Raw genomic sequence first — 22764 nt, 5'->3', positions numbered from 1 at the left:
GCATCTGGGGACTCGTTGAGCTTCCCCGGACGACATGTAATATTGTACGTGTAGGTGGAGCATTCGATCCTCCACCTCAGAATTTTATCATTCTTTATTTTGCCCCGTTGTGCGTTATCGAACATAAAGGCGACCGATCGTTGGTCGGTGACGAGGGCGAACCTCCTACCGGCTAGGTAGTGCCTCAAGTGCCGCACAGCCTCCACTATGGCTTGTGCCTCCTTCTCTACTGCAGAGTGTCGAATTTCCGAGGCGGTGTGGGTTTGGGAGAAGAATGCTATTGGTCTGCCCACCTGGTTGAGGGTAGCAGCCAGGGCGACGTCTGATGCATCGCTTTCTACCTGGAAGGGAATGGTTTTGTCCACCGCGTCATGGCGGCCTTGATGATATTGGCCTTGATACGACTGAAGGCCGACTGAGCCTCAACCATCAGGGGAATAACGGTGGTCTTAATGAGTGATCGGGCTTTGTCCGCATATCTGTGGACACACTGGGCATAATAGGAAAAGAGCCCCAGGCACCGTTTGAGTGCCTTGAGGCTACGGGGAGGGAAAGTTCCTTAAGGGGGCGCATGCAGTCGGGGTCTGGGCCTAGGACCCCATTTTCCACGACGTAGCAGAGGATGGCTAGCCGGGTTGTGTGGAACACGCATTTCTCTTTATTGTATGTCAGATTGAGGGCCCGGGCGGTCTGGAGGAACTTTCTCAGGTTTGTGTCGTGGTCCTGCTGGTCATGGCCGCAGATGGTGACGTTGTCCAAGTACGGGTATGTAGCCCGTAAGCCGTACTGGTCCACCATTTGATCCATCGCCCTTTGGAAAACGGAGACTCCGTTTGTGATGCAAAAGGGACCCTGAGGAAGTGGAAGAGCCGACTGGCTGCTTCGAAGGCTGTATAGGGGCGGTCCTCTGGGTGGATAGGGAGTTGATGATAGGCAGATATTAGGTCGACCATGGAGAATACTCGATACTGCGCGATTTGGTTCACCATTTCTGCTATGCGGGGAAGTGGGTACGCATCGAGTTGCGTAAAGCGGTTTATGGTCTGACTATAGTCCACCACCATACTTTGTTTTTCTCCGGAGCGGACTACCAGTACTTGTGCCCTCCAAGGGCTGTTGCTAGCCTCTATGACCCCTTCTTTTAGTAGCCGCTGAACCTCTGACTTGATGAAAGTCATGTCTTGGGCACGGTACCGCCGATTCCTGGTGGTGATGGGCTTACAGTCGGGAGTGAGTTTCGTGAAGGGGGGGGGTGGTGCAACTTTGAGTGTCGCCAGGCTACATACCGTGAGCGAGGGCAGGGGTCCGCCGAACTTCAGTGTCAGGCTTCGGTGGCTGCACTGAAAGTCCAGACCGAGCAGCAGGGGGGAGCAGAGGTGAGGGAGGATTTGGTGCCTTGAATAGCGAGGATGTGGAGATGCCGGCGTTGGACTGGGGTGAGCACAATACGAAGTCTTACAACACCAGGTTAAAGTCCAACAGGTTTGTTTCGATGTCACTAGCTTTCGGAGCGCTGCTCCTTCACCTGAGGAAGGAGCAGCGCTCCGAAAGCTAGTGACATCGAAACAAACCTGTTGGACTTTAACCTGGTGTTGTAAGACTTCGTATTGAATAGCGAGGTTCGCGACACAATACCCCGTGATTTGGACCGAATGAGACCCAGATGCGAGGGCGATAGTTTGGGAGGCGGGATAGGTGCGCAGGGAGCAGCGTCTTACCGTGTCTGGATGGATAAAACTCTCCATGCTCCCGGAGTCAAAAAGGCAGAGGGTGCCGTGGCCGTTGATTTGAACCTGCATCATTGAGTTTCGCAGGTGCTTCGGCCGAGATTGATCAAGCGTGATCGCTCCTAGTTGTGGGCAATCAGAGTCCTCGGTTGAATCGGACTCGCAAAATGGCCGCCGCCGTCGGTCGCACGTGTTGGGTTTTGAAGATGGCCACCGCCAAGATGGCCGCCCCCATGACTCGCGTGAGGCCGATGACGCGTCGGAGGTAGGCGTGCCCGGCCGCCGCGCAGCTGCGTTACGGGGCCTGTGGTCCCGGGAATTCGATTTCTGGGCCCAATGAGACCTTTGTTTCTGTCCTTTGAGCCCAGCCAGGCAGACCTTTCTGACCCCTTCTTTCCGCACTCGTTGCAGATAGCAGAGCCGGCCGGGCAACGCTGGCGTGGTGCTGGCCTTGCCCACAGAAATAGCATGGGGGGCCCCCGGCGTGAGCGGGTCGCCGCGCGGCGCAGGCCTGAAGCGTGGCCGAGTCTGGAGGAGATCGAGAGGGGTTTGCAAGGTCCGCGGAGTACGTGTGTAGATTTTGGTGGGCCGCTTCCAGAGAAGAGGCGAGCGTTACCGTGCCTTGGAGGTCCTTAGCTCCGTCTTCAAGGAGCAGCTGCCAGATGTACGTGGATCGGTTACCGGACACGAAAGCATCACGAATATGTAAGTTCATGTGGACTTCTGCCGTCGCCTCTTTATGATCGCAGTTCCTGGAGAGCGCGGTGAGTCTCTCCAAGTATTCGTCCAGCGATTCCCCGGAGCGCTGGCGGCATGTCGAGAGCAAATGTCTGGCGTGTACCTCGTTTATCGGCTTTACGAAGCGCTTCTGTAGGATTTCGACCGCCGTCTTGTACGTCGTAGCTTTCTCGATCACGGAGGATAGTCGGTGGCCCACACGGGCAGGTAGTAAGCTCAGCTTGCGCGTCAGCTTCAGTCTCTGAGGAATTCAGATAGGCCTCAAAACACCGGAGCCAGTATTAAAAAGTTTCAGTGGCCTCCGGCGACCGAGCGTCCAAATTGAGCTTGTCCGGCTTTAGACCGCTGTCCATCTTGATGTAATCTGGTAATTAAATTGACTCAGGAGAGAAGATTGATAATTCAAAGGCTTTGATTACCAGAGAACCAGACAGCTGCCGAGAAGTGTGCTCACTGCACGCTGCCTACTGAACGTAACCTTATATACAGCTTGCTGGAGGCGAAGCCGGAGGCGGAATCCCCCAGGGTTCCAAACCCGGTCTTAAAGGGGCCTATGCATTAAAGGTACATGTGTATACAGATATCGTTCATCACACCCAGCCAGTACGCCTGCGCCATACGCCAATCCGCGCACCATGGGGGTCCCCGATGTTACTTCTGCGGCCAGCAGAAGCACCCTCGCCAACGCTGCCCGGCCTGCGTTGCCATTTGCAAGGCTTGCGGCAAAAAGGGGCGCTTCGCTGCGGTGTGCAAGGCCCACGCAGTCGCCGCTCTCGCCCCCTCCCCCTGAACTGCACACACCTACACACAATGGTCGCCGCCATCTTCGTCCCGGACCACGCGCGGCCATTGGGCGCCGCCATCTTCACCTCCCGGGGCCACGTGCGGCCAATGGGCACCGCCATCTTCCCCTCCTCAGTCCATGTGCGGCCCACGGGCGCCGCCATCTTGTCCAGCCCCCACAACGTGCGGCCCATGGGCGCAGCCATCTTGTCCAGCCCCCGCAACGTGCGGGATCTTCAGGCGCCGCCATCTTGTCTTCACCACGGGGCATGGACGCCGACAACATTCCACCACCTGGGCCCCCCACGCTCTCCATCTTCTGACGCCAGTGATGACCGACCGCAGCTCGCCTCAGTGACGATCGACCAGTCTCGTCCACACAACCTGGCCACCGCTTCGACTACGGTGAAAATCAACGGCCACGTGACCTCTTGCCTGCTGGATTCCGGGAGCACCGAATGCTTCATCCACCCGGATACGGTAAGGCGCTGCTCCCTCGCGGTCCACCCCACCAATCAAAGAATCCCATTCCGTCGCGATCCGGGGGTTCTGCACGGTCACTCTCACGGTCCAGGGGTAGAATTCAGCGGCTTCCGCCTCTACGTCCTTCCTAATCTCTGCGCTGCACTACTCCTAGGCCTGGACTTCCAGTGGAATCTCCAGAGCCTTACCCTCAAATTCGGCGGGCCCCTACCACCCCTCACTGTGTACGGCCTTGGGACCCTAAAGGTCGACCCACCCTCCCTCTTTGCCAATCTAACTCCGGATTGCAAACCCGTTGCCACCAGGAGCAGACGGTACACCACCCAGGACAAGACCTTCATCAGGTCTGAGGTCCAGCGGTTGCTTCGGGAAGGCATCATCGAGGTCAGCAACAGCCCCTGGAGAGCCCAAGTGGTAGTCGTTAAAACTGGGAAGAAACACAGAATGGTCGTGGACTACAGCCAGACCATCAATCGGTACACGCAGCTCGACACGTACCCCTTCCCACGCACATCTGATATGGTCAATCAGACTGCGCAGTACCGGGTCTTCTCAACGATAGACCTCAAATCCGCCTACCACCAGCTCCCCATTCGTAAACTGGACCGTCCATCCACTGCCTTTGAGGCGGATGGTCGTCTCTATCACTTCCTCAGGGTTCCCTTTGGCGTCGCTAACGGGGTCTCGGTCTTCCAAAGGGAGATGGACTGAATGGTCGACCGGTACGGCTTGCGGGCCACCTTCCCGTACCTAGATAACATCTGCGGCCATGACCAGCAGGACCACGACACCAACCTCGCCAAATTCCTCCACACCACCACTCTCCTCAAACTCACCTACAACAAGGAGAAGTGTGTGTTCAGCATGACCCGCTTAGCCATCCTCGGCTACGTGGCCCAGAACGGAGTTCTGGGGCCCGTACCCGACCGCATGCGCCCACTCATGGAGCTTCCCTTCCCCCACTGCCCCAAGGCCCTCAAAAGCTGCCTGGGGTTCTTCTCCTTCTACGCCCAGTGGGTCCCAAACTATGTGGACAAGGCCCGCCCACTCATTCAGTCCATCCACTTTCCCCTTACGGCCGAGGCACAACAGGCCTTCGGCTGTATCAGAGCAGACATCGCCAAGGCAGGGATACACGCAGTAGACGAGACACTGCCCTTCCAAGTAGAAAGTGACGCTTCAGACGTCGCTCTTGCCGCCACCCTCAATCAGGCAGGCAGACCCGTGGCATTCTTTTTCCGCACCCTTCATGCCTCAGAAATTAGGCACTCATCCGTCGAAAAAGAGGCCCAGGCTATAGTTGAAGCTGTGCGGCATTGGAGGCATTAACTGGCCAGCAGGAGATTCACTCTCCTCACTGACCAACGGTCGGTAGCCTTCATGTTTAACAGCACGCAACGGGGCAAGATCAAAAACGATAAAATCTTGCGGTGGAGAATCGAGCTCTCCACCTATAATTATGAGATTTTGTATCGCCCCGGCAAACTCAACGAGCCCCCAGACGCCCTATCCCGAGGTACATGTGCCAGCGCACAAGTAGACCGACTCCGGGCCCTACAAGATCACCCAGGGGTCATATGATTGTACCATCTTGTCAATGCTCGCAATCTGCCCTACTCCGTTGAGGAAATACGGACAGTCACCAGGGACTGCCAGGTCTGTGCGGAGTGTAAGCCGCACTTCTACCGGCTGGACCTTGCGCGCCTGGTGAAGGCCTCCCGCCCCTTTGAACGCCTCAGCGTGGATTTCAAAGGGCCCCTCCCCTCCACCGACCGAAACACGTATATTCTCAGTGTGCTCGACGAGTACTCCAGATTCACACACACACACTTCTCCAACCCGGCAGCACCCTCCCCTCCCCCGGCGCTCCCACCATTAACCCCACCAGGACCATCCCTCCTTCCCCTGCCCACGCAAGAGGACGAAGAGGATTTCGGCACACTCCCGGGGTCACCCGACATCAGGCCAGCACCGGCGTCGCCAGCATCGACATCGCCACCACCGTTACGTCGCTCCCAGCGGAACGTCAAGGCACCAGACCGGTTGAATCCCTAACTGGCACCGGACTTTCAAAAGACATTTTTTTTTCCTCCTAATAAAACACTGTACATAAATTCACTACTGTATATAGTTCTCCACCACCGCCGCCGGACTCATTTTTAACAGGGGGTGAATGTGGTAAACCACTGTAACACCTGTATTAGGTGATGTAAGGTAGGACCTGTACTACAGGTTCGCCAGTAGTCCCTGCCTGCTGGCTCCGCCCAGTAGGAGTATCAATATTCGTGTCCTCTATTTAGCAGCCATTTCGCCAGCTGCTGTGGGAGGCCACACATCTTACTGCAATAAAGCCACAGTTGTGTCCAACCTGAGTCTTTGTACAATTGATCGTGCATCAATGCTAAGACCTCAGAGATCACTTCACCAATGGAGTTGTATGTGATGTAATTTGAAGATAGTGGCAACTCATTTTTTGGCAGATATTAAAATAGATTTTGTTCTCCTGTGCAGTTGAGGTTCTGGGCAATAAATGCAATGGTGCGCCACCCGCTTTTCAGGTTCAAAATGGGCGACTAAGCATTCAGCATGGCGAAGGGGCACAGACACTCATTATATGGCAGCATGGTAGCATAGTGGTTATCACAGGTGCTTCACAGCTCCAGGATCCCAGGTTCGATTCCCGACTTGGGTCACTGTCTGTGCGGAGTCTGCACATCCTCCCCGTGTGTGCGTGGGTTTCCTCCGGGTGCTCCGGTTTCCTCCCACAGTCCAAAGATGTGCAGGTTAGGTGGATTGGCCATGCTAAATTGCCCTTAGTGTCCAAAATTGCCCTTAGTGTTGGTTGAGTGGGGTTACTGGGTTATGGGGATAGGGTGGTGTGGGCTTGGGTAGGGTGCTCTTTCCAAGAGCCGGTGCAGACTCGATAGGCCGAATGGCCTCCTTCTGCACTGTAAATTCTATGAAATCTATGAAATCTAAGAGGGGCCTCAAAGAGGCGATAGGACCCCAGAAAGCTGGATTGTCCCGATCACAGCTGGTGCTGCTGAGAAAGCTGCCTGGGGATGACCAGCAGGTGGCTGCAACCCACTGTCCTTGAATAAATGAGGCCCAAAGTTTCATACTGGAAAGTAACCCGTTCCCCGACACGCCGCCACTGCACCCCCCCCCCCCCCCCCACCCCCACTACCAGCATTGAACTTAATAACAAAGAGAGCTGCAACTTATTTTGAAGTTGCATCCAATCGGGTTATTAATTGATATTCATTCGTCAAACAGGTTCAACGCTATGAAGCTGCATCAACAATATATGGTCCTCACACTCTCTCTGCCTACATCCAACTGTTCAAAGGTCTGGCTAAGGCCATAGCAGAGGTCAGCATGGGTGCTTATTATTTTTCATTTCCAAAGCTGTTTGGCTTAAACAAAATTGCTTTTGTCTAAACATATGATCTTATTGTAGCCAGTGGTAAAGATTACAGTTAGGTACACGAGCATTGCGTTTGGGCGAGTAGAGTGTTTTCGTTCAGAAGAATCTTGAGTACAATCCATATTTTGTTTTCATGCAGTATGACGTTCTAGTCACTTTGTGCTATGTAGTTTCAGGCTTTGTGTAATAACATGAAAAAGACAAAAAGAAGTTTCACAATTAAATTTGCATTCCAGTGCCCAGAATATTTAATATGAACTGTGTGAAATGCAACATGTGCATTAACTTGAAGGAAAAAAATGCCATGCTTTTAAAAAAATATAGGGTGCGATTCTCTGCTCAGACACAGAGTGTCGGCGCTGGCATCAAAATGGGAGTGTTTCACTTTGCAGTTGGCGCCCATTCCGGGACCCCATTCTGTGCCGTACAAGGAGGCTAGCAGGGACACGGCGGGAGATGTGGCGTCAGAGCAGCATCGGAGACACGGCGCCACACAATCGACACACAGTCCAAAGATGTGCAGGTTAGGTGGATTGGCCATGATAAATTGCCCTTAGTGTCCAAATATCCCTTAGTGTTGGGTGGGGTTACTGGGTTATGGGGATAGGGTAGAGGTGTGAACCTTGGATAGGGTGCTCTTTCCAAGAGCCGGTGCAGACTCGATGGGCCGAATGGCCTCCTTCTGCACTGTAAATTCTATGAAATCTATGACATGGCGCCACGTCGCACATAAGGCGACGCGAGTGCACAGGCCGCCGACAGAGCAACATGGCGCCACGCCAAGCAGCGCCCCGGTTCACAGACCACAATCTGGAGACGCTCCTGGACGCCCTCGAGGAGAGGAGGGGGCGTCTGTACCCTGGACCCGGCAGAGGGTCCCACCCAAAGTGGCCCGGCGTCTGTGGACGGAGGTGGGCGCAGCCGTCATTGCCATCGCGGTGACACCCAGGACTGGCGAGTAGTGTCGCAAAAAGCTCAACGACCTACTGAGGGCAGCCAGGGTGAGTACCCAGCAATGTGCCCATGGCACCAGCCCCCCTACCCCCCCACATGTGTGACACCCACCCCCTCCCCAGGGGGACGGTACAACCACAGCCGTGACCCGCATGGCTGCAGCCTCTCATGCAAGCCGCGTTGGCCGTGTGCCCTGTGCACCCATGCCAACATAGGTCCAACCGCATGCATCGGACCGCCTCACAAATGCTGTTAATTCCCCCCCCCCCCCCAAGAGAAGAGCGCCCATAACCAGCGAGAGCGTGCCCGAACCGGAGGGGGTGAACCTGACTTGCGGCCCCTCACCGTGCACGAGCAGAGGACACTGGACATAACTGGTGCTCCCGAGGACCGGGAGATTGTCCAAGATCGGGGCATGCCACCAAGTGAGATCCCCCCCTGCCTAGCCCCTTACCCCTCAGCACTCTCCCCTCAGCCCTTTCCCCTCAGCGTTCCCCCCTCAGCACTCTCCCCTCAGCACTCTCCCCTCAGCCCTTTCCCCTCAGCCCTTTCCCCTCAGCCCTTTCCCCTCAGCCCTTTCCCCTCAGCCCTTTCCCCTCAGCACTCTCCCCTCAGCCCTTTCCCCTCAGCACTCCCCCCTCAGCCCTTTCCCCTCAGCACTCCCCCCTCAGCCCTCTCCCCTCAGCACTCCCCCCTCAGCCCTCTCCCCTCAGCACTCTCCCCTCAGCACTCTCCCCTCAGCCCTTTCCCCTCAGCACTCCCCCCTCAGCACTCCCCCCTCAGCCCTCCCCCCTCAGCCCTTTCCCCTCAGCCCTTTCCCCTCAGCCCTTTCCCCTCAGCCCTTTCCCCTCAGCACTCCCCCCTCAGCCCTCCCCCTCAGCCCTCTCCCCTCAGCACTCTCCCCTCAGCACTCTCCCCTCAGCACTCTCCCCTCAGCACTCTCCCCTCAGCACTCTCCCCTCAGCACTCTCCCCTCAGCCCTTTCCCCTCAGCCCTTTCCCCTCAGCCCTTTCCCCTCAGCCCTTTCCCCTCAGCACTCCCCCCTCAGCCCTCCCCCCTCAGCACTCTCCCCTCAGCCCTCCCCCCTCAGCCCTCTCCCCTCAGCACTCTCCCCTCAGCCCTTTCCCCTCAGCACTCTCCCCTCAGCACTCTCCCCTCAGCCCTTTCCCCTCAGCCCTCTCCCCTCAGCACTCTCCCCTCAGCACTCTCCCCTCAGCACTCTCCCCTCAGCACTCTCCCCTCAGCACTCTCCCCTCAGCACTCTCCCCTCAGCCCTTTCCCCTCAGCACTCCCCCCTCAGCCCTCCCCCCTCAGCCCTTTCCCCTCAGCACTCCCCCCTCAGCCCTCCCCCCTCAGCCCTCTCCCCTCAGCCCTCTCCCCAGCCTTTTCCCCTCAGCCCTTTCCCCTCAGCCCTCTCCCCTCAGCACTCCCCCCTCAGCCCTCTCCCCTCAGCCCTTTCCCCTCAGCACTCCCCCCTCAGCCCTTTCCCCTCAGCACTCCCCCCTCAGCCCTCTCCCCTCAGCCCTCTCCCCTCAGCACTCCCCCCCTCTGCCCTTTCCCCTCAGCCCTTTCCCCTCAGCCCTTTCCCCTCAGCACTCTCCCCTCAGCACTCTCCCCTCAGCCCTCTCCCCTCAGCCCTCTCCCCTTAGCCCTTTCCCCTCAGCACTCCCCCCTCAGCACTCTCCCCTCAGCACTCTCCCCTCAACACTCTCCTCAGCCCTTTCCCCTCAGCACTCTCCCCTCAGCACTCTCCTCAGCCCTTTCCCCTCAGCCCTTTCCCCTCAGCACTCTCCCCTCAGCCCTTTCCCCTCAGCACTCTCCCCTCAGCACTCTCCCCTCAGCACTCTCCCCTCAGCACTCTCCCCTCAGCCCTCTCCCCTCAGCCGTTTTCCCTCAGCACTCCCCCCTCAGCCCTCTCCCCTCAGCCCTCTCCCCTCAGCACTCTCCCCTCAGCACTCTCCCCTCAGCACTCTCCCCTCAGCACTCTCCTCTCAGCACTCTCCCCTCAGCACTCTCCTCAGCCCTTTCCCCTCAGCACTCCCCCCTCAGCACTCTCCTCAGCCCTTTCCCCTCAGCACTCTCCCCTCAGCACTCTCCCCTCAGCACTCTCCCCTCAGCACTCCCCCCCTCAGCACTCCCCCCTCAGCCCGTACCGCAACCCACAACCCCATCCTCCTGCCTAACCATGATGGTGTAGGTGTGTCGCAGGGTAACGCGGTGACCGACCTGGAGCACCTGGCAGACACCGCCCGCATCCAGCGCCTGGACGGCCAGCCGACGCAGGTCAACCGGGCGCATCAGGCTTACACCACCCCCGGCCAGCGCCTGGGCGCCGAGCTCACAGGGACTCTGGCAGCGACGGGGAGGGCAGCTCCAACAACAGCCCTCTGGCCCAGTCCAGTGACGACACGACGACCCAGGACACCAGCACACGGGACAGACAGACACAACACGACGACACAGGACACCAGCACACAGGGGACAGACAGGCACAACACGACGACCCAGGACACCAGCACACGGGACAGACAGACACAACACGACGACCCAGGACACCAGCACACGGGACAGAGAGACACAACACGACGACACAGGACACCAGCACACGGGACAGACAGACACAACACGACGACCCAGGACACCAGCACACGGGACAGACAGACACAACACGACGACCCAGGACACCAGCACACAGGGGACAGACAGGCACAACACGACGACCCAGGACACCAGCACACGGGACAGACAGACACAACACGACGACCCAGGACACCAGCACACGGGACAGAGAGACACAACACGACGACACGGACACCAGCACACGGGACAGACAGACACAACACGACGACCCAGGACACCAGCACATGGGACAGACAGACACAACACGACGACACAGGACACCAGCACACAGGGGACAGACAGGCACAACACGACGACCCAGGACACCAGCACACGGGACAGACAGACACAACACGACGACCCAGGACACCAGCACACGGGACAGAGAGACACAACACGACGACACGGACACCAGCACACGGGACAGACAGACACAACACGACGACCCAGGACACCAGCACACGGGACAGACAGACACAACACGACGACACAGGACACCAGCACACGGGGGACAGACAGACACAACACGACGACACAGGACACCAGCACACAGGGCACAGACAGACATGAAAGAACACAACACGGCACCACCACGGAGGGGACGGTCCCTGACGGACATGCGGGGCCGTTACACACGTTGTCGCACCGGACGCCTCCTTGGCCATGGCTCCGCCTCTTCCTCCTCTTCCGTATCCTCGTGATGTGGCTCCCGCACGGCGTGGTGCTCCTCCTGCGCTACTCGGGCGTGTGGCCCTGCGGCCTGGGCGGCTTGCACGTGCCCCACTGCAGCCCGCTGCTCTACAACAGGCTACGCCACCTCCCTGTCACGCCCGTGCTCCAGCTCCCACTGGGCCTCATGCAGGGCAGCAGCCCCCGCCACGGCAGCCAACAACGCTGGGAGATGGCTGAACATTGTACGATTTGTAAGAGGTGGGAGTAGACAGGGTTTCAGCATTGGTATACCCCCCTCCACAACCAGGTGCCATGGGCTACATGGCCGGCCCGGATGCCAGCACGCACCTCAGCCCTGCCCCCTCGGTGCCCTGACACCTGTCAGCCGTCCCCCCTGCCAGGGCCACTGTCTGATGCCACTGCCCTCACTGGGGGGGCTGCCGTGTGTGCCGCCCAGGACATACCCGCTGTTGGCCGGGTCGCGACTGCGAACGGGTTGGGTGGACAGCCACATGTCCGTAGACATGGGGTCTGGCCGTTGGATCCGCCCTGCCATGGTGGGTCGTGGCCGCCCGCAGCCTTTGTCGTCCCCACCGCTCCTTCCCCACCCCCACCCCCGGATGTGTGAGACCACCCCCCCCCACCCGCGGATGTTGGGACCACCCCCCTAACCCCCAACCCCACCCCCAGCAGCTTCCCCCACACCGCCCGCAGACACGGGCGTGCCACACCCCCTCCCGGGCTCCCCACCCCCAATGCCGTCGGCCACCCCCACTCGCCCCGGGGGCCTCCCCACGCCATCACCCACATCCTCCAGCAGCGTCAGCCAGCACGACTGGGTTGACGCTGTTTTATAGCATGTTAGAACGGCGCCCGCGTGACATCCGGCCCGGAGGATCCCTGTTCCATTGGAGAATCGCTGCTACATCTGTTTTCACCGATTCTCCGTGCGGTCAGGCACAATGCGCGGGCGCCCGTTTCGGCACGCATCGGAGAATGACGTCCCAGCGTCGGAGCGGCGTCGCGCGATTTGCGAGGCGCCACGGCGATTCTCCGACCCGGCGGGAGGTCGGAGAATCCCGCCCATTCTTTTTCCAGTGTAAATTGGGAGAAATTATGAATTGATTTATCGGGTGCGATTCTCCCAAAACTTTTCCAAGTTAATTTGTGGCGAGATTTCTAGTGAGTTTCCTGCTGGCTCTGCCGGCGAGTTCCCTATCACTATTCAATGACACTTAGTCACCTTTTGGGCCCCTAGGGAGTTTCTCACTGGTTTAGCCCACACTTTGTATTTTAGCACTGGGGAGCTGGACTCAGAGATCGGGCTGCCCGGATCTCCAAGTGAGCTTGTGGGTCCTCCACGCCCCCCACTCATGGGCAATGTCACCTCCCCACACAATTGGACACTACCCCACTCCGGAAGTGAAGACACGCCGCTATGGGGTCCCTGGGGTCTCCACTCTTCAAGCCACCCCCCCCAGCCCCCTTACAGCACCCCAACCATTCTAGGAGCCCCACCCATCACCCCCCAACCTCGCAGAGGCCCCTCCTTGCCTGCCCTACACTCCTCGCCCTTCAAAACCCCCCTTCACCCTCATTTCATGGGAATGGCCCCCTTGCCTCCTAGACCCTTGGCAGTACCACCCGAGCACTTGGGCACCCTTGCCCTACCACCCTGGCACCCAGGCAGTGCTCCTACTGGCATGGCAGTGCCATATGGGCACCTTGGCACTGCCAAGATGGCAGCACCAAGGTGCCAGCCTAGCAGTGCCAAGGAGCCCACGTTCCAGAGGGAGGGCCAGGGGGCCACCCTGCACTTACCTGACCACCCAGGGGTCTCCGTTGGCCCAGGCGACCCTTAGGTGTCGTTCCGCCTGGTCCATGTTTGTGTGGACCAGCACTGATTGGCGCCCGGCTACAGCCTTCCTGTTGAGGCCGGAGAATTGAGGGAGGCCGGTGTATCCGGGCAGGTAGGTTGTAAGTAGGTTTACGATCTACGTCCAGGAGTGTCATTTAGTCCTGTCCATTTGGAGCAGGGTTCCGACTCCAATGTCTCACTGGACTCCGGTGTATCTCGTGAAGCGCAGAGCCTGTCGGGAGACTCGCTGGAGGGCTTTTCTGAGATTCTCCGGCAGTGTTGGGCTCAAGGGAGAGCCCATTAGCTTCAAGCCCTGCCCATGCTTAGTCTAAGTCAACAGATTGACATGTTTTCAGAATCAGTTCAATCTAAATTCAACTGACAGTGCAGTGTGCTGGCTACTGATTCACAAAGCACAGCTCAATCAGCTTGATCTTGTAGCACCCTTCAGTTAGCACTGCAGAAATACTTGCCGGGATTCGCGGAGAATCACGCCATGCCGCTCCGACGCCGGGCCGCCGATTCTCCGGCAACCAGACAATCGGTGCCAATCGCGCCCGCGGGGTCACCGCTGTGCCGGTCGGGGGCTGTTGAAAGTGGCCCCCGTGGCGATTCTCCGCGCCTCGACGGGTCAAGTGCCTGCTGAGTTCAGCCGGGTCCCGCCGGTGTGGGTTTTGTATGGTCCTACTCTGCGGGACCTCGGAGGAAGCGGGGGCCGTCCAGGTGGGGGCGTGGGGTGATCCGACTCCGGAGGGGGCCTCCATGGTGGCCAGGCCTGCGATCAGGGCCTACCGATCGGCGGGCGGGCTAATTCCGGTGTGGGGGTCTATGTTCCTCCGTGCCGGGCCCCTGTAGGGGGCCAGCGCGGAGATGGTAACCCATGTGCATGCGCATGCGGGGACCTGCGCCGGCTGTGGCGCGCATGCGTGGACTCGCGCCAGCCGTGGTGCGCATACGTGGACCCGTGCCGCCCGTGGCACACCGGCTTTCGAGCACAGGAGCAGCGGACACCACTCCGCACTGTACTAGCCCCCTAGGAAGGGGTGAATGCCTGGAGGCCTGTTGACGCCTGAGTCGCTCGTGCCGGTCTTGACACCGGCGTCAACACTTAGCCGGAATTTCAGAGAATCCCAGCACTGTTTTCCAGTTGTAATCTCTGGTTTTAGGCAAAGTTGCTTTAGCATTGAGAAGTGAATTTGCTTTTGGTTCTTTATCCTGATCCAGGCTCCAACCTCATTAATGGAACTTTCATTTGGCTTTATGAAAACAAGACGTTATCCAATCTTTTAAGTTGGTTTCAGAATCCTATACTTCCTACGTCCTACTAGTTGACCTTTAAGCCACTAGAATGTTTATTATATTCTGTAATTATTTTTCGATGTCCTATCTAGAGTTCTGTTGACCAGTTGCCGAAAGGTCCTGAGCCACCCAACTTCCCCGACCAAAAACTGGTCTCTCTGCTGTTCCCTAATCCAGTTGATAAGACTCCATCCAATACATCATTTGGTGATATCGTACTGGATGTACAAGGATCATACAAACTGGTAAATAAAACACGTTTATCCATGTTTCCTGTTTTATATATATCCTGGCTTTAAAAATGTGTTTTTTGCACAAAAACAGAAGGAGCTATAAATTAATCCATCCTTGAAATTAGTGCTAGAGATTTCATTGATTTAAGGGGCAGCATGGTGGTGCAGTGGTTAACACTGCTGCCTCATGGTGCCAAGAACCCAGGTTCAATCCCGGCCCGTGACACCGTCTGTGTGGAGTTTGCTTATTCTCCCCGTGTCTGCGTGGGTCTCACCCCCACAACCCAAGAAGACGTGCAGGGTAGGTGAATTGACCACACTAAATTGACCCTTAATTAGAAAAAAAGAATTGGGTACTCTAAAATTTATTTTATAAAAAGAGATTTCATTGATTTATATTTAGGACCTGGTTGCTTTTCCTTTCCAATTTCCCACATGATTTTATTTGTTCACTGCCTTTACTGGATCATGCTGAAGAACAACGCCTCTGGTATCTCAAGCCTTCCTGAAGTATATGTCAGTGGAGTTGGGCTATTTCACCATGAAGAGAAACCCACAGTTGAACTTGACCCTCGGTCCACTGCCTAATTACTTTTGTGTAAATCCAACAAGAGTCACCGAAAAGTAACTCTGGTTTTGCACATTTCTACCCAAGAAATTAGCAAACAAAACCCAGTACATCTCAGTAAAGATGCCATTTACCCATCAAAGCAACATGCCAGGCAGTGCATTTACCAATCACAGTCACATACCAGAGAGTGCATTGACCAATCCTATTAATATGCCAGGTAGTGCATTGACCTGTCATAGCAACATGCCAGGTAGTGCATTTACCAATTTCAGATACATGATACAATTTCAGCACATTTACCCATCACAGTAACATGCCAGGCAGCATGTTTACCCATCACAGCAACATGCCAGGCAGTGCATTTACCCATCACAGTAACATGACAGACAGTAGTGCATTTAGCAATCACAGCAACATGCCAGGCAGCATGTTTACTCATCACAGCAACATGCCAGGCAGCGCATTTACCCATCACAGCAAAGTGCTAGGCAGTACATTTACCAATCACCATAACATGCCAGGCAGTGCACTTACCATTCTTATTAACAGGCCAGGAAATGCATTTATCCATCACAGCAAGTTGCCAGGCAGTGCATTTTCCAATTTCAGATGCATGCCTGGCAGTGCATTTAAACATTACAGCAACAATTCAGGCAGTGCATTTACCCATCACAGCAACATGCCGGGCAGTGCATTTACCCATCACAGCAACATGCCAGGCAGTGCATTTACCCATCACAGCAACTTCACCCATCACAGTAACAATTCAGGCAGTGCATTTACCCATCACAGCAACATGCCGGGCAGTGCATTTACCCATCACAGCATCATGCCAGGCAGTGCATTTACCCATCACAGCAACATGCCGGGCAGTGCATTTACCCATCACAGCAACATGCTAGGCAGTGCATTTACCCATCACAGCAACATGCCGGGCAGTGCATTTACCCATCACAGCAACATGCCAGGCAGTGCATTTACCCATCACAGCAGCATGCCAGGCAGTGCATTTACCCATCACAGCAACTTCACCCATCACAGTAACATGCCAGGCAGCGCATTTACCCATCACAGCAACATGCCGGGCAGTGCATTTACCCATCACAGCAACATGCCGGGCAGTGCATTTACCCATCACAGCAACATGCCAAGCAGGGCATTTATCCATCTCAGCAACATGCCAGGCAGTGCACTAACCAATTATTGCAACATGCCAGGCAGTGCATTTACCCATCCCAGCAACATGCCAGGCATTGCATTTACCCATCACAGCAACCTGCCGGGCGGTGCATTTACCCATCACAGCAACATGCCGGGCAGTGCATTTACCCATCACAGCAACATGCCAGGCAGTGCATTTACCCATCACAGCAACATGCCAGGCAGTGCATTTACCCATCACAGCAACTTCACCCATCACAGTAACATGCCAGGCAGCGCATTTACCCATCACAGCAACATGCCGGGCAGTGCATTTACCCATCACAGCAACATGCCGGGCAGTGCATTTACCCATCTCAGCAACATGCCAGGCAGTGCACTAACCAATTATTGCAACATGCCAGGCAGTGCATTTACCCATCCCAGCAACATGCCAGGCATTGCATTTACCCATCACAGCAACCTGCCGGGCGGTGCATTTACCCATCACAGCAACATTTTAACCAGTGCATTTACCCATCACAGCATCTTCACCCATCACAATAACATGCCAGGCAGTGCATTTACCAATTATTGCAACATGCCAGGCAGCGCATTTACCCATCACAGCAACATGCCAGGCAGGGCATTTACCAATTATTGCAACATGCCAGGCAGCGCATTTACCCATCACAGCAACATGCCAGGCAGTGCATTTACCCATCATAGCAACATGGCAGGCAGTGCAATTAGCCATCTCAGTAACATGCCAGACAGTGTGCTTACAAATCTTATTCACACGCCAGGTAGTGCATTTACCAATGACAGCAGCATGTCAGGCAGTACATTTGCCAATCACTGCAACATGCCAGGCAGTGCATTTACCCATCTCAGTAACATGCCAGGCAGTGCATTTACCCATCTCAGTAACATGCCAGGCAGTGCATTTACCCATCACAGCAACTTCACCCATCACAGTAACACACCAGGTAGTGCATTTACCAATGACAGCAGCATGTCAGGCAGTACATTTGCCAATCACTGCAGCCTGCCAGGCAGTACATTTGCCAATCACTGCAACATGCCAGGCAGTGATTTACCCATCACTGCAACATGCCAGGCAGTGCATTTACCCATCACTGCAACATGCCAGGCAGTGCGTTTACCAATGATTGCAACATGCCAGGCAGTGCATTTAGCCATCACAGCAACATGCCAGGCAGTTCATTTACAAATCTTATTAACATGCCAGATAGTGCATTTACCAATGACAGCAGCATGCCAGGAAGTACGTTTGCCAATCACTGCAACATGCCCGGCAGTGCATTCACCCATCACTGCAACATGCCAGGCAGTGCATTTACCAATTATTGCAACATGCCAGGCAGTGCATTTACCCATCACTGCAACATGCCAGGCAGTGCATTTACCAATTATTGCAACATGCCAGGCAGTGCATTTACCCTACCCAGAAATGTGCCAGGCAGTGCATTTACCCATCACAGCAACATGCCAGGCTGTGCGCTTACAAATCTTATTGACATGCCAGGTAGTGCATTTACCGATGACAGCAGCATGCCAGGCAGTGCATTTACCCATCACTGCAACCTGCCGGGCGGTGCATTTACCCAGCACAGCAACATTCCAGGCATTGCATTTACCCATCACAGCAACTTCACCCATCACAGTAACATGCCAGGAAGTGCATTTACCAATTATTGCAACATGCTAGGCAGTGCATTTACCCATCACAGCAACATGCCAGGCAGGGCATTTACCCATCACAGCAACATGCCAGGCAGTGCATTTACCAATTATTGCAACATTCCAGGCAGTGCATTTCCCATCGCAGCAACATGCCAGCCAGGGCATTTATCCATCACAGCAACATGCCAGGCAGTGCATTTAGCCATCACAGCAACACGTCAGGCAGTGCATTTACCAATCATGGTAACATGCCAGGCAGTGCATTTACCAATCTCATTGACATGCTGGCACTGTGTTTACCCATCACACAATCTGAGGGCTGCCAAAATGTTGTTTTGAAACATTTGCGAAATTGTGGCCGTGTTGTAAATTAAGCTAATTTTGTCTCGTGTGCTCTCGGTGACATTCCCCCTCACCAGCCTCTGGCATCAGTGGGTCACGCACAAAACAACGGATTAAATCTGAGCTTTGTGTACTAACTGTGGACTGATTTATTGCAGAATGATTTATTTGAACATTATGAAATTCAAAATTTGTTAAAACTTCAAGTTCTTACAACTCATGAGGCTAGCAGTGTACAGAAGCATACTGCATTATACTGTTTCGGTTGAGACTTCATATTGTAACATATATTTTAACTAGAAAATACTTTTTAAGTATTGTCTTGTGAATATAATTGTGATATTTCAAGCCAAATGTAATTTTAAAAAATTTGGGGGTTTTGGGGCAGGGTTGATATCGGGTAGGTTGGGTACTTTTCATTTTCTACTTTTATTTTTCTCCTTCGGTCGTTCTATGTGTGCTGGTGTCTGAAGTTCAATAGAGATTGAGATGATCAATGGCTGTAAGATTAGAATGATTAAATCCCACTATGGTGACCCAAAGCAAGACAATGGGCCTGTTCCCAGGCCTGAGCTAATGCCAGTCTTGTTACAAGGACCATAGAAGCAGTTTGTGGTTCCCAAGAATCTAATTTTCCCTTTCTGTCTGCTAGTGTGTGACCAGTGCCTGATTTCACTATTTGGGATGAGAGTTGGGTTTAGGCGATTATCACAAGTTTAGACATTCTCTCAGACTCGGCGATGTTCCTTACTTCTGTACGTGGCTCTGCTGACTTATCCTGAGGGACATTTCTATATCTTTCCAATATCTTGCTGTATCGTAGCATAAATTGGGGGGAAATTGTATCACTTTGTGTTCTGAACTGGATACTCATGTATTTCGCATGTGGCTCAAATCCCTCCAATCTTTTTTTTAAACTTATTTTATTCAAACTTGTATCAAAGTAAGTACAGCAAATAAACGCCCCGGGAAACATTCTTCCCAACAATCAACTATACAGTTTGTACAGATTTTCCTCCTTTTTCACCCCCCACCCCCCCGCCACCTCCCCCCGCGACGAACAGCTCCTCAAACACAGTGACAAACATCCTCCACCTTTTCTCAAACTCCCCTGCTGAGCCCCTTAACTCATACTTTATCTTCTCTAACCGCAGGAAGTCGTACAGGTCACCCAACCATGCTGCTCCCCCCGGTGGCGATGCCGACCGCCACTCCAGCAAAATTTGTCGCCGTGCAATCGGAGAGGCGAAGGCCATGACATCGGCCTTCCTCCTCTCCGTGAGCTCCGGCTTCTCTGAAACCCCAAATATTGGCACCAAAGGGTCCGGGTCCACCTCCTCCTCTGATCTTTGTGGCCAAACTGTTACGGTGGGGTCAGATTCAATGTACCTACCTTTAAGCTACCTTTTTTCCACAGCAAACAAACCCACAGAACAACATTTATGGTTGATCTAAATGAATTCAATCAGCAACAACTTGGTTCCAGGGAAAATACAAAATATGAAATACGTTACAAGTCATCATATCAGATGATCATTTTGGCGAACTAAAAAAAAAATACTCCTATCTGCCCTCCTACACGCTCCTGAACCTGCTGAAAGCTACACTAAAAAGCTGACTGCTTGTGAGTGTTGCTGCCTCAGTATTTATTTCTTTGAGTTTACAACCTAAGGGAATGAACTGTGTTAGACACCCTCCCCTGAGTGCCTGGGACCCAGAGACCTCTGAACACAATGGGTAGGAGATGTTTCTCAGTTAGCGAGGCAGGGCTCTTGTTTTGGAACAGGGCCCTGGCGAGACCTGAGCGCTGACCATGGAATGAATAAAATTATACCAGCAAACAGCAGGACAATTTCTTGTGATTTGTATTGTTACAACACTTGGTGAGTAGTGGAAAATATGCTTATTTTGACTCTATTTAATCCGTTTAGTTTGAGAACTAATGTCATTTCATTGGGTTTGATACAGTGAATTGTTAACCTGGATTGATACAAATCCCATCTGGTCTCCTGTTTGTATTTGTTGTAGGGACATGTTGCAGAAGTGACGTTTGTGAGTGGGAATCCCAGGAACTCAGTTACTTCAATGGTACGTCATTTATTCAGATATTCGGAAAGAGGGATCAGCTGAAACCTTTACAATTTTCTGAAATAAGCACAATACCTTCTGAAGGTGTACTACATTTCTCAAAGACTTCTTAAAACTCTTTTAGCGCGGTTAGTTTTTGTGTTAAAGTATTTTTATTCCAATTTTCAACGTTTTACATTTTACAATAACAAAAAACTTTTCCAACATATTAAACCACCACCACAAGAAGACCCCCTCTCCCCCATTCTCTCCCCCGTAACAGTCGACAGTAACCAATAATGCAGAATGAACAAGCCCCAACACTTGTGGAACCCATCAATCATCCCCCTGTAGAGCAAATTTCACCTTCTCCAGTGATATGAACTCCAAGGCACAGGGCGGGGAAGCAAACCTACACCCCAACAGAACCCGCCTGCGAGCAATCAGCAAGGCTAAACGATCTGACCCCTCACCTGTCTGCAACTCCGGCAGGTTTGATACCCCATATATAGCCCCCAGGGGACCAGACTCTATTCCCACATGTAAGACCACTGCCATGGTGCTAGAAAATGGCCTCCAAAGCCTTTCCAACTTCGGACAAGACCAGTCATATAGACATGGTCAGCAGGGCCCCTCCCACACTGCTCGCAGATGTTCTCTACCTCCTCAAACAACTGGCTCATCATTGACTTTATCAGGTGTGCCCTGTGCACCACCTTCACCTGTATGAGCCCCAGCCTCACACACGGGGATGAGGCATTCACCCTCCATAACACCTCACATCTCACTCCTTCCTCTAATGCCATCCCCAACTCCTCTTCCCACTTGGCCTTAATCTCCTCCATGGACACCTTATCCTCCTCCAAAATCCTCCCGTAAATCACCGAGATGAGCCCCCCCCCCCCGCCCCTTCCAGGCCCCCACTGACAACACCTCCACCAACAATGAGGAGGCAGGCGCTATCGGAAAGGTCGGAAAGACCCTCGCAAAGTCCCGCACATGCATACACCGAAAGCTCTCCTACCATGCCAGTCAAAATTTTCCATGCATCTCCTCCAAGCTTGCAAACCGCCCTCCCAGAAACATCCTTCATCTCCCTGACCCCTCTCTCTCCTCCCATCCCCAGGATCTCGCATCCATTCTCCCCAGCTCAAATCCGTGATTCTCCCTAATCGGCATCACGCTAGACCTTGTTCCCAATCTAAAGTGCTGACAGAATTGCCTCCAAATCTTAAGCGTGACCACCACCACAAGACTTCCCGAATACTTCCTTGGAACCTGTTGTGTTATGTAGTTTGGAATAACACAGGCTGCCACTTGGTGCCGTTTTAAGTAAAAGATGCTCCAGACTTTGAAATGAGTTCAATGTGTTTATTGAACTATTAGCAAAGTTCTCAATGAGTTTGACTCTCTGCTAATCTAAATGTAGTAACTCAGTCTAACTGAACCAGCCTTGCTCTAAGCCACGTGCTGGGGTGTGATGCTGAGGATACACCCTGTCTCACTCTGTGGATGTTGGTCTGTGGAAAGAGGCGGTGTGTGAGTGCCTCATCCCTTTTATAGTGAGATACCACTCCTGAGTGTCCTGACTGCTCATTGGTCGTGTCCTATTCTAAGTGTTCATTAGCTGCATGTTTGCAGATCATGACATCTCCCCTTTTTTATGTTTTGTTGGTGTATTTGAATGTATATACATGTGAATGAGTCTGTCTAACGTGACTGACTGAGGAACACAGAACAGAGCAAACAAAATAAATGTTCATAAGTCCAGTCTCTGAGGCTTGCATCTGATCCTGGTCGACCGCCGGAGAGGTGGTAGAGGGGATGAAGGCGCCTTGACAGGCGGGATGGAAGCCTGACTGGTGGCCTCGTGGTTCGAGGTATCTGGAGGTGGTAATTCAACATGTGGGAATGGAGGGGAAAATGGTTGTGGGCAAGCAACTTTGTGCAGTGCCCGTCGATTCCTTCGCACGATGGAGCCATCAGCCATACGTACAACATAAGAGCGGGGCGCAGCCTGTCGAACAACGACAGCCAGAGCAGACCACCAACCATCCGGTATCTTGATCCTGACGGTGTCTGCCGGCGATAGCATGGCCAGAACGGTGGCATGGGCATCATAGCTCTGCTTTTGACAGTCTCAA

At 54.1% G+C, this 22764-nt stretch overlaps 1 protein-coding gene across 1 annotated transcript in view; it reads left to right on the top strand.

The window, feature by feature from the left end:
* Positions 1-22764, top strand: part of asah2 (N-acylsphingosine amidohydrolase 2) — a 203646-nt gene that overhangs the window by 114336 nt on the left and 66546 nt on the right. The window contains exons 17-19 of the mRNA XM_072478944.1: positions 7008-7103; positions 14653-14805; positions 20582-20641. Coding sequence (XP_072335045.1) covers positions 7008-7103; positions 14653-14805; positions 20582-20641 — 309 coding nt within the window. The remainder of the gene's footprint in view (positions 1-7007; positions 7104-14652; positions 14806-20581; positions 20642-22764) is intronic.

Source organism: Scyliorhinus torazame, chromosome 16 (genome assembly GCF_047496885.1).
Source record: "Scyliorhinus torazame isolate Kashiwa2021f chromosome 16, sScyTor2.1, whole genome shotgun sequence".
Lineage (NCBI taxonomy): Eukaryota > Metazoa > Chordata > Chondrichthyes > Carcharhiniformes > Scyliorhinidae > Scyliorhinus > Scyliorhinus torazame.
This window is presented reverse-complemented; position numbering and strand designations above follow the sequence as displayed.